The sequence below is a fragment of the Podarcis liolepis genome (genome assembly GCF_965112155.1).
Source record: "Podarcis liolepis genome assembly, chromosome: 12".
Lineage (NCBI taxonomy): Eukaryota > Metazoa > Chordata > Lepidosauria > Squamata > Lacertidae > Podarcis > Podarcis liolepis.
In genome coordinates, this window is record NC_139563.1 from 49,837,656 (window position 1) to 49,855,135 (window position 17,480).

Sequence of the window (17,480 nt, forward strand, 5' to 3'; positions counted from 1 at the left end):
GAAACGTAAAAGCATAACAAGGGACTGTTGGAGCAGACCAAAAGCTGCCCGGTGTAGCATCCCGTTCTCACAGTGGCCAACCAGATGTTTATAGGAAGCTTGCAAGCAGAAAATGAGCACAATAGAACATTTTCATTCACCACCTTAGAAGACACAGATTTTTAAAAAAACTCCTTTGTGAGAAAGGGCTGTATAAAAATCTATGATTGGTAAAAGTAGCCCTTAGTCTGGATCATAATTCACCAAGCCTTAACTCCAGGATATATTTATAATGCCAACATTCAGGCACAGACAACAAAATATGAAAATAAAAGCACAAACCTTTGAATATCCTCCTCCACATACCTACTGAAATTTACAGTAGGTGCTCATGTGCAGGGTGTCTTTTGCAACTAATTGATATAAGTCATCCTTTGTGGTCTGATGGCCGTGTGTTGAGGAACAAGAGGCCATTCCATGTGTCCACAAAGCTGAACTACAAAGTTTGCTCGACAACCAAGGGACAGAATCACATTTCTGGCACTTCACTGCTAAGCGCTAACCTATGTTTTCAGTTTTCAGTGGCAAGTTCTCTTTATAGGAGTTCCTGATTAAGCCCAGATCACCACGGGCAGGAAGCCAATTAGTACAGCCATGTGGATTTCTAACTGCCGCAACACACAGAGAAGTCATTTGAATCGGTCATGAGGGATATATCAGAGAGAGCGGTGGGAGGGAAGCGATAAGCCCCCTTACTTTAGAGGTTACTTTAACTACCTCATTTAAACCTGCATTTTAAAAGCTAAACATCCTTTGCCGTTTTAATTTTGCATTTTACTACTACTAGAGCTTTGTATATTAAAAGATGTGGATTTTGACCTGCTCCCTCTGAAATCAGACTGCAATATTCCCTGCCCATGATTTCCATTTTCAAAAGAATATTCTCTGCACACTGCACAGTATCAGGGCACAAGGATGCGCCAACCCTGTTTGAAATTACTCTGCCCATGGCGGCTGTTTGCATGTGACCAGCAACTGCTGTGCATCACATTGAATGGCCTATTTTCTCCACGCTGCTTCAAGGCAGGGCCATGGAGAAAAGCTACTCCATCTACTTAGCGAGCTGTTGCACATAAACAGCTCATCATGTAGACACAGGCCCCATGGGAAGCAATTTAACACAGTCTCAACATTTCATCCATTCAGTGTACACGAGCCCTCAATATTTGGTCTAAAGAAGTTATGGAAATATTGCTTCCTGCTACCTAATGGGATGCTAATTGTTTTAAGTGTATGGTTTCGCCATATGGAGAATATGCTTATTCAGTTGGGCAGCAAAGTATTGCTAGGAACCTTAAAAAAAATCCCATATAAGGCATATTCTCATCTACTGCTTTTAGATATACAGTGGAATTGTCTATAAATGTTATGTGTAAGGACATTTCATATATCATTTAAGCATCTGAAGAGAAACTGAAGTACGAGAGGATACAGTGACACATCTTTGTGCTGGTGACTTCTGAAACCATTAGTGATAGCCTTGTGTGCTATTTCTGACCTTTTATTTTAATCGGCACACAGAACATTCTCCTACTGTCCTCCTGAAGTGCCAGAATACTTATGTAACAAAAGGCAACCTTCAAGGGCGGACTTTGGACTCTTCTTGCCCTTTACGAGGCAAAAAATTGGCACCACCCCCCTGCCTCCCGCTTTCCGTTCTGCTCAGTTCACTATGTCATAGTTGCAACAACCTGCGGCACCTCCGAGGTTCAGAGTCCAGTGTGGTGGAACTCGTTGCACTGCCCTAAATACGCCTCTGCTACCTTCTCTCCCTGCCCTCCCCATATCTAACAACAACCCTCTGTCAGTAGGTAGACTTTCTGCTTTATTCTGTCACCATTTAATTGTGCCTTAATCCCCAGAGGCTAATCTTTCACCTTTTCAGGAGTGGAATGCATGTTTCTCCTAATTTTTTATTCTTTTTAAAGCAGGCAAAGTGAGTTCCCCAACTAATTTTTGAAGAGCTCCTATATCTGGTTCACCAGAAGCAGCTTAGTCATGCTGGCCACACGACCCGGAAGCTGTACGCCGGCTCCCTTGGCCAATAAAGTGAGATGAGCGCCACAACCCCAGAGTCGGCCACGACTGGACTTAATGGTCAGGGGTCCCTTTACCTTTACCTATTTTCACTTAGGAGCAGGGCTTCAGAACAAATAATACAAATACGTTGATGATTTGAAGTAGACAAGAGGGCACTAAGTCCACTTAGACAACAATTCCTAAACACAAAAACTTGAGAGTAAGTCTCATTGAACTAAGTAGACATCGGTGGACTTGCATTGCAACATAGGTAACTAATAAAAGTAGATTTCTTCAGTCCAACTTTTAAATTGGTTTTAAATTGGTTTTAATGTCTCCTTTTTGCTTCTCCCACTTCAATCTTATATGCTGTTTTAGTGTAAATCGGGGTTTCTTTTTTATTAAAGGATGTTAGGAGTGCTCTTGAATAAAAGGTCATTTGCCATGACCCCGAATCATAGAATCATAGAATTTTATAGCTGGAAGGGACCCCAACTACAACCCTCTGCAATGCAGGAGAAAAGGCCTGAGAGGAAAGCAGAGAAAAGCATTTTAAATTTCCATTATTGAAGCCAAATCTAGAAGATTACCTAATGGATTAAGCAATTAAAGTAACATTTGAAAAAGGCAGTCAAGGAAAGGTAACTATTTTACATAGATAAGTCCTTAATCGATACAACTCCAATGCAAAAACAAGCAAACAAAACCACTCTGGATCACAACATACTGAGTGCAGCTAAGGAGAATAACAATTACTGTATCTTATCTGAAAGAAAACAATCTGCTTATCACAAAATGTCTATGAATGTATCTTCCATTGCAAGGCCGTAACAGTGCAACATGCATAATTTAAACACAGATTCTGCATATGTTCAAACATTTTTTTTCCAGAACTTTGCAAGGCACAATAAAGGTGGATAATGACTGTGCAGTTTCAGCAGAGAATACTGCAAGCAGTACATTTACAAGGTTTTCTAAAGCACCAAGAGGCCAACTTTTTCCTATTGTTTTTCCCCCCATACGACTTTGTGCTAAGTGCACAACAGTCCCTGGGAGAGCGAAGAGTGAATAACTGAAGACAAAGCTTTCCACAGGCAGCCTGGGAAGAAGAACTGATAGACTTTGTGTTATTGATAAGGCAGGCTGACTGTCTCCAGGTCTCAGTTGTGTTTTATATCAAAATACACCAGCAGTAAATAGCAGTGCCTCTTCTTACTGGAAGCTTCTATTACAGCAAACTGTAACTGACTTAATCCCAGTATATATTTTTTAAATGGGAGGGGGGATAACACCCATCCAAATGTCATTTGTCTAGAGATTAATCGCTTCTTCTCAGATTCATCAACTGAATGTGGCTGTCATGTTTCAATTCTAATGCATTCTAAACATTTGATCATTTTTGATAGGGCAGTTCACACCATTTAAGCCAACATTGAGAGAAGTGTATAAAAGAACAAGCAAAACAAATAAAAAAAGACATTAATAAATAACAAAAGAGATGGAGCTGAGAAAGCATCTACCCAAGATTCTGCCCAGTGTGTGAAGAAGAGTGTACCCGGTATTTAAAGTACTTGGTTCCTTCTGGTTTGTGTGTAATAAGAAGCAGCTAAAATGTCAGAAGCAATGGAACATTCAGTAAGGGGAACAATTACTTGAATTTATTCATGAAATTTAAATTATCTTGTTCTATTTATGTTGTCTTGAGTAAACAGATAAAAACTAACTGTTTTTAAATCACAAAATAACAAAGAGTTGATCCTTCATGGAAAAATCTTGACTCAACTGTACAAAAACTTATGCCTGCATATGACAACGCACTTGGAGCTGTGAGAAGGTATACTGAATAGAGTGTTTTGCCCGAGGCTGGTAGTTCGTGTTTTAAGACCATTTTTAGGCTGAGTGCCAGCTGTGCAAAGAGACAGTCCTCTGCACCAGTGACAGCATGTCATCCTTTGAGTAAGTGAGGCTGCCTCCCTTTCCAACCGCAGAACATTTCAGCCCAGTGCAGCGCCCAAATGCAAGGGTCAAGCGCTTTTAAAAGTCTTCCTGTACCACTGAGAGACCATTTCCCCACCAACAGCACCTGAAGTGGTTGCTTTCACGTGCTGCACCCCTGCTTTTAAAGCACTTACAAAAGAAAATGTAACTTTAACCATGCCATGGTTCACCCCACTGAGAAATATCAGCCATTCTCTCTACACACGCATGGACAAAAGGACGGCATCCCGTGCAAGAGAGTAAGGTAAGCTTGACTTCCAGTCAAAGTTCCAGCACCTCCCATTGAATCCATGCATTTTAAGGGAATGTGGATGCATTGTCATGACAAATAAAGCAAAAAATACATCAAAGTTTTTGAAACACCAGGGAATGTTTGCTTCTAGTTGCATGCAATCTGGTTTAAAAAAAATTAAAATCAATATATAAACCCAAATTACATCTTTCGCTAAAACTGAAAAAATATATCTTTCAGCCGCACAAATGTAGGAGTTTAATATGGGCCTGAGCGCCTTAGCGCTTTCCACTATTTCCAATGGTGTGGCTCAGTCCTACGTTCCAAAGAGAAACAAGGCATCAGTGACAGTCTCACCTCACCAATGCCTCTGCCAATTTGAGTTAGCACTGAAGATTAGCTTGGATAACCAAAATCAATAAGCACAATGATGCAGTTATATTTAATTGTATTTTTCTCTCTTCCCCCATCCTTAGGGAGACCACTACCCTTCAAACCACAATGTTAGGGGTGCTGCAGGGATAATAGACATACAGCGTTCTGTGCATGCCATGGCAGAATGACCCGCTCATGGCTCCCTTCAATCATAGCATGATAAATGTTCGTGAGAATCAGCTCTTAAAAAGGGATAAGTCAAGTCAGAATGGAATGATGAATGGAAGATGTGACTATTAACAGAGCACAGGTCTCCAAGTATTTGTACGATTGTGGGGATGCTTTAGAATGACACTGGGAAGCTGCTAAAAGATGAAATAGCATTATTGTGTTCATTTGAATGTATTTAAAGTATTTCTTAAATGCCCTTCATCAAAATATTTCAGGGTGGTATACGACAGCACAGGTAAAATTCACACAGAAGTCTAATTTAAAACCAACAAATATACTTAACAAAATACAAGAAGACAAAAAACACAAAAAACCACACACAAAAAACCAACTCCCAAAATACCCAAAGCTAAAAGCAGGAAATAATACAATTTCCCTTTAAAAAAATCTACATTAAAAATGTCTGGGGAAACAGGAAGGCTACTAAAAAAACTTGTAATTTTGGTATCAGGCATGTTTCCTTAGGGAGAGAATTCCAAAATTGCGGCAGCAACAGTGAAAAGCTTCTTTCCTTTGTTAAAGTAAAAGCCCAGTTCACAGGTCACAGCAAGCCAGAAAACCACATTTTACTGTGAACAAGCACTATACTATTACACACTGCTGAACTGCTCCTGTTTCACTTCACCCTGGAGCCAGGAGAAGCAAATCACAATACTTATGGTTTGATTCGCTTAAACCATGATCAGGAAGCCAGTACCGAAGTTCAGCTTCAGACCGTGATTTGCTTGGAGAGAAAGAAACCATGAACTTGCTTCACACACCAAACCCTTGTGGTTTGCTGCTTCCAGTTCCCAGAATGCAAAGTGAAATGGTAGTGATTCGGATTGCGGATGCAGTCATATAGTGAACATCTGCTAAAGAGGGTAGTTGGAACATGGCCTTTCCCAAAGATCTTATGGCAAAGGCAGGCTAGCATGGGTCAAGGCAGTTCCTTCAGGTATTCAAATAATGCTACCTGTTCGTTATGCACACAGGGCATCACACTTTGTAGAACTTGTATGGGACTTTGCACAAAGAAGTATCTGAAGAAGTGTGCATGCACACGAAAGCTCATACCAATAACAAACTTAGTTGGTCTCTAAGGTGCTCCTGGAAGGAATTTTTAAAATTTTGTTTTATCACAGTTGCCAATACAGAGGTTTCATATGTCTCTCTAAAACCCTGTTATGCTGATTTGACATTTGGTCAAAGCAACTTGAAAACAAAGCTTGGTAAAAAGAAAAGAAATGAGCCATATGCTTCATGAATGAAGCAAGATTAATAGAAGAATGAGTAGGACTCTCCAGAGAAGCAATGGACTAACAAGTCTCACAGCAAAATGTTGTTTTAATGGAGTAAAATTTTTGTCTCTCTTTGTCTCATCTGTGTCAACAACGGCTTGCAATTTAAAATAAAAAATAAAAAAGGTCAGAAAGCGGCATCAACCCTGTTATTTATTAGTATCACAAAATGCACTCACCTAGCTTGCTGGCAAACACTGCAGAGCCAACCTTTCTCCTTCCTTTGATAGGAGCTGCAGTTCTTGCAGATGTTGTATTTGCAATCCTGGCACTGCCGCTTGGTATTGATGAGAAACGTAAAAGGGGAGCAGCAACGCATGCAGCAGCGCTCGTTAAACCTCTGCTGCTTGGAGAGAATGCTGCACTTGTTACCCTCTTCATCGAGCTTCTGCTTCATTTCACTGGAACCCCAGAAGAAAGAAACGAAAGAGAGAGAATCAAAATAATGCCGTTTCCATTCAGCAATCGGACCAGTCTTCAAAAGGACAGGGACAGACCCTCCAAGTGTCTGTATTTCCTCAGATTAACAGAAGCCATCCTGATTTCTGATTTGATCCAGGAAAGTCCCGCTTTTCCTTAGGATGTCCCTATTTTCATCAGAGGGTATGGCATGAGTACTCAGGGCCATCTTAAGCATATGCAGCGCCAGGGTGCAAAGATCCGCCCGACGCTCCCCCAGGTAGCCCAGAGTTGTATACCTTTTTTTAGAGAGCTGACACCACGCTTATCTCTGCTCAGGAAAATAAACATAAGGAGCCCAGCACAACAAACCAGCCTGAGGCATCAGCGTTGGCAACTGAGTGAAGCCAGGCACCTCATGGTGTAAGCAGCATGCGCTGGTGGGCCTCTCCATGGCCCTATGCCAATCCCAGGCACACAGGAGGTCACAGCCTGCCGGCCACCTCAGCGTTTTGCTGGCTTGCTTGCTTGCTCACCCCTGAACTCACGGCGCAGAGCCGCCTGTAGCAGAAGAGACTGACACGGTGCTCTGACTGATGGGTGGGCTCTTCCCCGGACTCTAATTCTCAGGCCCTGGACTCTTGGCCTGGCACCCTTGAGAGCCCGGCACCCCTGGCGCCTATGGTTAAGACGGCCCTGTGAGTACTGCAGGTTTGAGGGACCCCTGGGGCAAGCTCTCATTGAGAGGGCTCTCCAGTTCATGCTGCCCTGGTGGCCATTCCCAGGTTCTCTACCCTGCCATTGCCATGCCTGCTCCTTTGCTTGCTTGGCAGCCCCATACTCCTGCGCTGTACTGCCATCCATCCAAGGGCAGGATCACCCTTCCTGTCGCAGGCTTGTTGTTGTTGTCTCACCTGAATGTTCTAGTCCAAGTATTCATCAACCCAAGCTTGTTGGCTTACCCATCTAGGCAACAGGCTGTCTGTCCGCTGGCCATCTGAAAATGGCACCCAGAGCATGTGCAAAGAGAACTACTCTATATGATTAGATAGCACTGTTGCCTTCCCATTTCCTCTGAGATCCATTTTCAAATTGGCAGCTGGTGCTGATGATCTCTTAAAAACACACACACACCCTGTGGCACCTCCCACCCATCCCACATGCTTTGTGTGTAGGTGGGCAATATCAGGTTTTCATTGTCATGGTATATCACCAGCTAAACATCACTGATATACTGATATATCACAATGTCTGAAATAAGGAGGCATTGCAAGAGGCTGCCTTCATGGTTTTTACTGCATTGTGACAAGAGCGCCTGCTCTTGTGATTTTCTGCCCCGTGCACGAGGCAAGGGAGGGCAGAGCCGACAGAGTTAACAGGGGCTGAGGGTGGCGAGGCAAGCATTTGTGGCTTTTCCCGCAACATGATTTTTGCATAGCGCGCATGCACACACACACACACATGTACAATGCATCTTGGAATGCTATTTTCACTAACATATGCCTTTCTGTGCACACTTTTCCTCAATATACTCATTTTTCTATACATTATTTGGTTGGAGTACTGAATTGCAAAAATTTGGAGAAGTGTGAATTTTGAATGACAACTGTGTTTCACTTCACTTCTTGCTTGGGGAAGTGTGAGCTAGGTTTCTTTGCATTAAAATGTAAACAGAACTGAATTGCTCCCTCATTCCTGGATTAGATTTAATGAAAGACTCTTAAAAACTATACTGGAATGTTGTTTTAGAATCACAAATCTGTGAGGTATAGTTATTTTTAGTCAATACTCCCCCACCCCATGCCTTGAGGAGGGATAAATGAGGTCTACTGCAATGTGCTTTGAAGATTCCAGAAGCCTAGGAGCAGTGAGCCATTAAACTTTAAACAGCCTAACTACATTCTCTAAAGAAGTTATAAAGGTTTAATGCCAGTTTATGTAATGTTTATATAATGTCATATATTATTGCTCTTCTGTTTAATGCTCACTAGAACCTGTTTAGTGGTGTCCTTCATTCCATTTGAGTGGCCCCTGGTTTTATAATTTCCAAAACTTGTATTTTATATTTCCCACAATACTAGCCTAATAAACCACACTATCAGTCTGTGTTACACATGGCAGTCACTTTCCTCCTTGCTGATTAAGAAATGACTGTCTTCTCTGCCAAAGCAAGCATCCTGAAGCCCTGAGAAAAGTAATGCAGTAAGGGGACAAAGTAGCAACTGGTCTCTCTAATGTAGTAGCAATAGTAGTAGTAATCATCATCATCATCATCATCATCATCATCATCACTTATTATTTATACCCCGCCCATCTGGCTGGGTTTCCCCAGCCACTCTTTTTTAATGACCTTGATGACATTATTGATTTCATCTTCATAGCCTCAGAATCTGTTCACACCTCTGCTCTTTCCTTCTCAGAACATTTCAACCATTTGCTGCATTAGGTCAACAAACAACGAGAGAGAGCTAGTCTGAGAATGCTACCTGCTATCCTGCCAAATCTTTACCTAAAAGTTTCTAGTGTAATGCTATCTGTCTGTCTATCTACTGTTTGCCAGATCCCAGACCGGGATACAAACACATTTAAATGCATAACAAGACCATAAAACAGGAGGTGATAACAAATCGATATGAGATAAACCATCCGCATTATAACCAACATGCTAAGTTCTAATTAATGCATGAAGGGGTTAAGACCATAGAGTAAGTTGGTGTGCCCAGCAGTTATGTCTCTCTCTCTCACCTTGGGTGGATGGATTATCAAGCCTTTGTTCTACCCATGTGAACCTTACCAGTAAGGAGGTCTAAGATGAATGCTCCAAGCTTAGACCGCATGACTTAAGCAAGCCTCCCCCCCCCCCCCAGGAACCTGTATCTTTTGCCTAAGGATACAAACCAGAGTAACAGCTGCAGCTGGTATTTCCAGACATGGGGAATCAGCCATTTTTTTTGTTTCTTCTTCCCAAGCAGATTTGGTGTAGTCTGGAAGCTGCATAACGCCTACATGGTCTCATTTGAATGTCTGCTAATTACTTCCACATTCCTACTTAAGTCTTTTACAAGATGTAGAGTCCAGCCAGCTCCCACCTTACCATTGCTTTGGTTACCATCTAGCCCGATGAAGAGTTCTGAATAACTCAAAATGAAAAGTGAAATGAAAGTCTTAATGAAAGTATTGCTCCAATATGGATTTTGGAATCGGCTGATTCTGAAAGCACTACACTTAAAAAAAACTAAAAAAAACTTTTAGGATAAATAGTCTAAGAGAAATACACTTTAATTAAACATGCCAAAAACGTTTACTGAATAGAACTTATCTGTGAGTAGGCTTTACAGAAATATCGTGGCAACTGGCAAGGGCACTGCTAGTTGTTAATTCAGTGTATTAAATACTCTGAGGAACCCATGTTCTAATTCCGTTGCCAGCTAATTGAGAAAAAAACACAATGCACCCTTTGAGAATATAAAAGCCGGAAGTTATTTGCATCTGTCTCTGGCACTAATTGCACTAAGAAAAACATGGAAGGAAATCTGGCATTGGTAATGCATTGAGCATAGCAGCAATAGAATTCATGGTCCCAGGTAATATAGTCTGAAGGCACCTGAGTGAGAAGCTACCACCTGAACAGAAGTTCAGTAGTTCTGTTCAGTGCTTGGATGACTGCCATGGAATCACATGTATGGTGCTTGGGTCTCCCTACTGAAGAAAGGTGGGAAATAAATGTAAGGAAATAACAATGCTGTTTTATGGTTACATTATGACACTGTTCATAATTTGGATTTATTCTAACAGAGGAACACAACTTGCATTCTAATGAATAATGAACAGTGGAAACTCACTTTCTAGAAAACATCCCTAGACAGTGCAGAGTTGGAATTGTAGGAATAAAACAGAAGATAAGTCTTCAACATTTGAAATGATAAAATATTTATTTCCTCTACTTTCTAAAACTCCCCAGATTTATTATTTAATCAGCAGAACAGAGGGGATATTTGTTAAAGTTCAAAGAATAACAGATGCATCAAGGAAAGTGGTAAGTTATGCAAATTGGACAAACATTTCAAATTACGCACTGTGATTGCCGCTACTCAGTTTTAAAAAGACTGCACAAATAAAAATGCCCCCCCCCGAATATTGATTTTATATTTGTCTCATCTGGTTTCATGAACTGATCAAAGTTTGCTTTTTAATTTCACATTGCTAAATTAAGCTCACCTTTAAAATCAACAGGGGCAAAAATTAATGTAATTTATTGCATGTTGAGATGGCATGTGAGATTAATTCACACTGAAGTCTAGTTCACATAAACAACAGATGAGGTGTTAAAACTGTGCCTGGATGACTCCACTTCAAAGGGAGATGGGAAATTGCATGATTGAATGCTTTCCCAGGAGAAATATTTCCTGCTCTCATAAAGTGGGTAATTCACACATGCAACCCTGACACCCAATTTCAGATCTTTTGACCTTGAACCTCCAGAATGTGGCACCTCAAGGGTGACAACCAAGATAAATCAAAAGTAATTTTATCCTATCAAAAGGGAAATACCATACTTATTAAAAGATGTAACATGGAATCAATAAACACAGACTTCATAAGCTACACACTAACAATAGGCTAAATTTAAAAGGGTTTGCAACTAGTAAGAGTTAAAACTAATCATATAGCCTATGAGGTCTAGGACCACTAGGTTCATCTAGTTCAACCCCCTGCAATGCAGGAATTGTTTGTGGGGCTTGAACCCAGAGTTAGGAATAAGCAAAATACAGGGTGGTTCAATTCACCTTAACACACAGAACCTAATAGTAGTATTTGCTGGCACTGTATGCATGCACAGAGTACACAGTCTGACAAAATGCATGAGAAAATAAATATATCTAATCTTTGGGCTATTTCTTATATGAGGCAGAAACTGGTTTAAAATGCCCCATTAGATGTACAATTTTAAAAGCAAATAGCTCTTAATGCATTTTCCCTTGAGCCTCAACATTTCGTTATGATTTACTGTCAAAACTGGTGTTTGCTTTCCATTGCCTTGTGGAACCCTCTGGCAGTGGGGCAGCATGCAAAGCTGAAAATGAAATTGCTATCATACAATAAAAAGTTTCAAAAAAGTAATAAAGCCATAGCCGCACATCTTCAGCAACTTCATTTGCTAGGAAATGTTGGTATTTATCATGAGCATCTAGTATGGAAACAAGTACAAGTATTTATTTAGATTTATAGTTTTATTTGAATGCCCATGGCTAAAATATCTCATGGTCCAAGTGTGGCTTCCAACAATATGCCTGGGCTACAGACTAGCCTCAATCTCACACAAGACTGCAGCTCTCATTCTGTTAAAAGATTTTTCAGTCATCATGTACGGAGCCAAGTGTGCTGCTCATACGTTACATGGTTCGTGTAAAGAGTGCAGTTCACATGGGAAGTTAATTTGTGCTAAGTGGCCTCCAACATATCATTGGATTAAAGTTATAGAATTTTGATTTCTTCTTCCTCTTTGTCTTCTTTTCCTCTTTCTCCTTTGCTCCCTTTCTCTGCTCCTTACTTCTAGTTATGGTTTGAAATATTGATTTGAGGATCTCTTTGTTCAATGATAGATAGGGCTATGAAGAATTCAATATGCAAAAGGTTCCTTTCCCCATCATTTTTTCCTTTTTCCTTTGGCTGGTGCTTTTCCATAGAAGTAGAGGATATTGTTAGGAAATAATGGTATATGATAGCCCTTAGGCCTCTCCCTTTGTATGCTGAATGCATGATCTACTCTGTTTTGGAAATGGGTTTGTCTGTTGGTCCATATTCCCCACCCATCTGCCTCCCCATATGCAGATATTCAAATGCCTTTCACAATATTGCCATCCAATCTGTCACAAGGGTTCCAGAGGTGGAGCAGCCATTTTTCGTCTACATTTGGAAATGTGGAAATGGTTGGAGACCACTTTGAATCAAGATGACGAACCGAACAGTTCCAAACTCTAATGATTTGGACGTCTCTGAAGATATTGTCACCCAATTTGGCACCAATAAGCCAATTTCCAAAGATGGAGAAGGATTGAGATAGCACTGGATGCCATTTTGAATCAAGATTGTGGGCTGAACTTTTCAAAACTGTGCTGATTTTAATCAAATTTGACAGTAATCTAATAGGGTTGTGTACCATATTCAGATAAAGCCTTACATCTGAACCAAATTGGGCAGATTTGGGTAGATTCAGGCTTGGGCTGAAGACTTTCAGCTAATGAGCAGAGGGTACAATATTGGTGGCTGTAGGGGTCTTAGTCACCAACATGTTACCCACAAGGAGCACACTGGGGAAGTAGACAACTGTAATAAGTTTAACAACAACAACAACAACAACTATTATTATTATTTCCAGAATAAAAAAATCAGACTATTTGCATTAAGGAAAGTGATTGGGAATGCACTAGGAAGTATGGAATAACAATTGCTTAACATGATGTTGTACAATCTCCCCTCAGAAACAAATCAGAATGAATGCTCAGTAGACAGTGGACATTGTATAATCTCCCAACAAAGCTTCTGCAAACTAATCAGGCTGAATGCTCTGGGCGAATGCAGCCAATATTGCAAATGGGGAAGACTGTTTTTCAAAACTTTCCTGGGTTTCCAACTTGTGCAAAATTTGATAAGAACCCACCCTCTGTTTAGGCCAGGTTTTGTTGCTGCCACACTTGGTACCACCAGCAGCATTATGTAAGTATTTCTATAAATATTAATAAGTGAATTTGGTGGGACAATAATTGTTCGGGTTTGTCCAATAATTTGCAATGGTACAATAGTGAGTCACAGTGGATGTGCAACACAAGATTTTTAATATCATTTCACATCATAAAATTGTCCTGCAGCAGTGGTTTAACATTTGAAGTGATGTGGTAGACTAAAAGCATTTATTATGTAATGTACAGACATTATGTGAATCTCATGATTTGAGTAATGATTAAAGCATCCTTTAAAACCGAAAATAAATGAAGGGGAAACATGAGAGCAACCACTGTCAAATATAGCTTTCGGGTTTGGCATGTTTCTTGCAAATAGAAAGGAACAGAGATCTCTAGAGCTACTCTGATAGTCTGAGTGCAATATACCAGCAAATTGGCTGGGCAGGTGCCAAGCCTTACAGATTCCATATGGCTCAGTACCGAGAGAGATAAACTTTAATGCAGCCTCCAGAAAAGAGAATAAAAATATTCAGTTTCTTCTTGATGCACAGAAGTCAAGTAACTTATTTCTAATCAGAGCCTCTGCAAGATTTACAATCCCAAGGTTCATCACAGAACTGATTTCCAAGAAGCCAAGTTATTACGGTATTTGTTTGGTGCAACCATTCTATACCTTCCTGATAAATGCTTAATCAAATAGTTCAGAAGTAGGTGATCCTATAATGGTCACTATTATGCCCAGTGGCTGCAGGCTTCTGCAGTGTTTATCACAGTTCTACTACTGATAAGAACTGTAGAGAAGTAGGGTAGGGCGACTTAAACCTGTCCCCAACTTTTGGGTGGACATCTCTAGGTTTATGGTATTTGATCCAGAAACATTGGTGAGGTATATAGCTAATCCACAAACGGCTCCTTAGAAACCTATAAACTAGGGTATATGGCATGCAGCACAGATACCTGCTATGCTAACACTAATGTTCAAAATGCATTCTGTAGGGGCTTGGATATGCCAAGCTGATATGAATGTTAGTCCAGGCAAAGATACCTGCTAAAACAAGTGTTTTCTTTTTGAAATCAACTCCACTCTCCAGAATAGAACCATCTACTTCTTCTGAGTGCTACATTCTGGCCTCTAATACTATCCTTATTGGAAAGTTTATATTCTACTTCTAAGACAAAGCTGGTTGTAGAGTAATTAAGGAAAATAACATCTGTACATTAATCATATGGTTTGAGCAATGCCAAACTAGTTCTCAGGGTGACGTATTTAATGGAATAGTCATCTCTGCTGTGAATGATTAGATGTATTTCCTGCGCTGGTGTTTCAAACTGGATTATCTTGTGTTAACTGATTGAGAAATACAATTTTATGCCTCTCTATTAGCCGCCCCACTGCCATTAGTGCAGAGTGAGAGAAGGGGGGCTAGGTGCAATTTGGGAACCATGGGCAGACACCCCTTTCCTCCTAAGATACATTACCAAGGAATCAAAGTTTGAGATCACTTTCAGATTCCATACTGCTACTCCCATATGAGCAACCCTAATGATTTAATGTTGAGGGGAGGTGGAAATGTTCTATGGGAATTCTCAGCTAAGCTTTTTCACCAATTGCCTTAGAGATTTCTTCTACAATCAAATGCAAGAGTGGACATTTCATTTTACATTCAGCTGCCTTTCAGCTCAGATCTCACCTGGCCTTTGGCAATTTATGGCTGAAGATGTGCCTTGACACAGAAACAAACAAAAATACATTGCAGGATGGGTTTCAGCAGTTTTGGGAGATAAATAATATACATTGTTAGATGCTGAAAATCCAACAGCAGAACCACTAAACATATAGGATAGTTTTCCATTTGGACCCCTTACACAAAACACCACTTGAGCAAGACAAAGTAACTAGCATATAAAGCCTGGATTAATGACTAATACTTTTCACTGAATTATGACAGTGTATACAATACTATTTTTCCTTTAAAAACTCAATGCTGGGTTTGTTACAAAACAAAACAAAAAAGTGAACTGCAGAAAGGGATTAACAGGCACATGATAAGAACTAAATAAGGTAAAAACCCAGCTTTCCTGCTTGGTCAGCCTCTGAACAAATTAGGTCATCCAAGAAATGCCAAGAAAGTTACATTATACATCATGCAAGCAAGGCTAGAAGACAGGTATCAGTGGTCATCCTCACCAAAGAAATCACCATACAAAGAATGGGCATTATGCAGAACTTAAAATGAATGCAGGAAAACAGCACCATTTAAATGGTCAGTTGTGGTGATAATGACCTCTTTAAAAAAAATCACCCCTGCCTTCTGTCCGCATTGAAAGCAGCTCACACATTTAGTAATACTGGAAACATACTGAATAACAAGAAGGAATAAAATAGATTAAGGCTGCAAGCTTAGCAATGTCTACCCAGTAGTAAGACCCATCAAATACCATGAAACTCACTCCCAAGTAAATGAGAACAGGATTGCAGCAGAACTCCTCCATAAAACTTTCTGAAGTGGTTGCTCATCTAGAATGCCTTTCCAAATTATTCCAGGAAAGGCAGTTGTGAGCTTCATTAGGAAGTACATTTCACAAGGTCAGAGCCACAACCAAAAAGACCTTGCTCTACCAAATCATTATTCTCGCAGAGGTGATGGTGGCAGACCATATTGTAAAGGTAAAGTAACAGCTAAGTATAGTTGGTGCTCAGTGACACAGCAAACCTCTTATCATTGTGCTGTATAGACCTGTCCCACTCTGCTTTGTATAAGCTGCAATACTATCGCCACATTTTATTAACAAGTGGAGTTATGTTGATGTAGTTGGCTAGGTTTAATCCACAGCATCTCTAGGTAGGGCTGGCGATATTCTCTGCAGCCACTGCCAGTCGGTGACTTTTAAAAAATAATAATAAACAAACAACAACAATACTTCTCTTCCTTCCCCAAACAAAGATTGGCCAACATTTATAAAGAAAACAGTATCTTTAAACATGTTAAGATTGCCATGGTCTCAACACCTTAAAATATCAACTGTTCTCTACAGTTAGTGTAGACAATAATGGGATAGAATGACCTGTAATCTAACAGGGACAGTTGGAGCATATGTGACCCTCATCATATTCAGGCCTTTTTGACTTTATAAATTACACCAACCTATAGAAGTACAAAGTTATATAAATGACATAGTTAAGAAGGCAGGATAATGAGAGTTGCCATCAATACTGCTGTAAATTCCGCTCTGAAGTGCATTAAAAGTCGCTGCGGGAAATGATTCGAAGGGTGAAGAAGTAAATAAATACATAAATAAAAGATGTAGACCAGGATGCAAATAATCACATTGCGCTAGTTTCTTGCCCAAAGGTACTTCACACTTTAATTTCTCAAATCAAAATCTGCATAGCAAATTTTTTTTGGGGTTCTTTTTTTTAAAGTCTTCCTAAAGTTTCAAAGTAAGTTTGCTATGCAGCACAGAGAGGATGGGGCTGATGTTCAATTAAAAAACCCCAATTTAAATGGTTTGTGTAAGCCTTTGATTGAATCTAAAGCACTTTGGAATGTGACAATAGAAAATGCTCTGGTTGTATATATGTGTAAATAAAACCACATATTCTAAAGACACCACAGTCTCCACTGCCGTTCATTCCAAGGAAATTGAACTCTGGGTATGCACTGGAACCTGTGGAATCTCACTATTGAGAATTGGGGTGACTGTGACAATAATATTGCTTCACATAAGTCACCAGTGGCTTTGCTGCCAGTTAATATGGAAGCAAACCACTGCTGTTTAAAAAGCTGGGTGCAAGCACAAGTGAGTTCTACCAGCACAGCAACTGATTTGCACACTTCTACCTTTTACTGCCCCAAGCAAGTAACATAAAACAAAACAAACGGTAAAGCTGCTTCTTAATTGCAGTTTATTTTCCAGAAGGCTCTGTGCTTTTTAGGTACCTTCTGTTGTTTCTTATTCTGAACATCTGCTTAGAGGAAGGAAACTCAGGAAATGCTAACAGCTTAGTTATGCAGAGGTGCTGGGGGGGGTGTCAAGAGTTTCTAAACAAGTGAACACCTCCATGGTGATATAGAGACTATTAACAACACAATCCCATTCATATCAATATAGAATCATAGAATCATAGATCATAGATTCATAGAGTTGGAAGAGACCACAAGGGCCATCGAGTCCAACCCCCTGCGAAGCAGGAAACACCATCAGAGCACTCCTGACATATGG

The 17,480-nt window shown here is 40.2% G+C and overlaps 1 protein-coding gene across 8 annotated transcripts in view; it reads right to left on the minus strand.

Annotated features, from left to right (window-relative positions):
- MYRIP (myosin VIIA and Rab interacting protein) overlaps window positions 1-17,480 on the minus strand; it is a 150,414-nt gene that overhangs the window by 77,898 nt on the left and 55,036 nt on the right. For all 8 annotated transcript variants that reach the window (XM_083467953.1, XM_083467948.1, XM_083467949.1 and 5 more), the window contains exon 3: window positions 6,354-6,575. In XM_083467953.1, coding sequence (XP_083324079.1) covers window positions 6,354-6,575 — 222 coding nt within the window. The remainder of the gene's footprint in view (window positions 1-6,353; window positions 6,576-17,480) is intronic.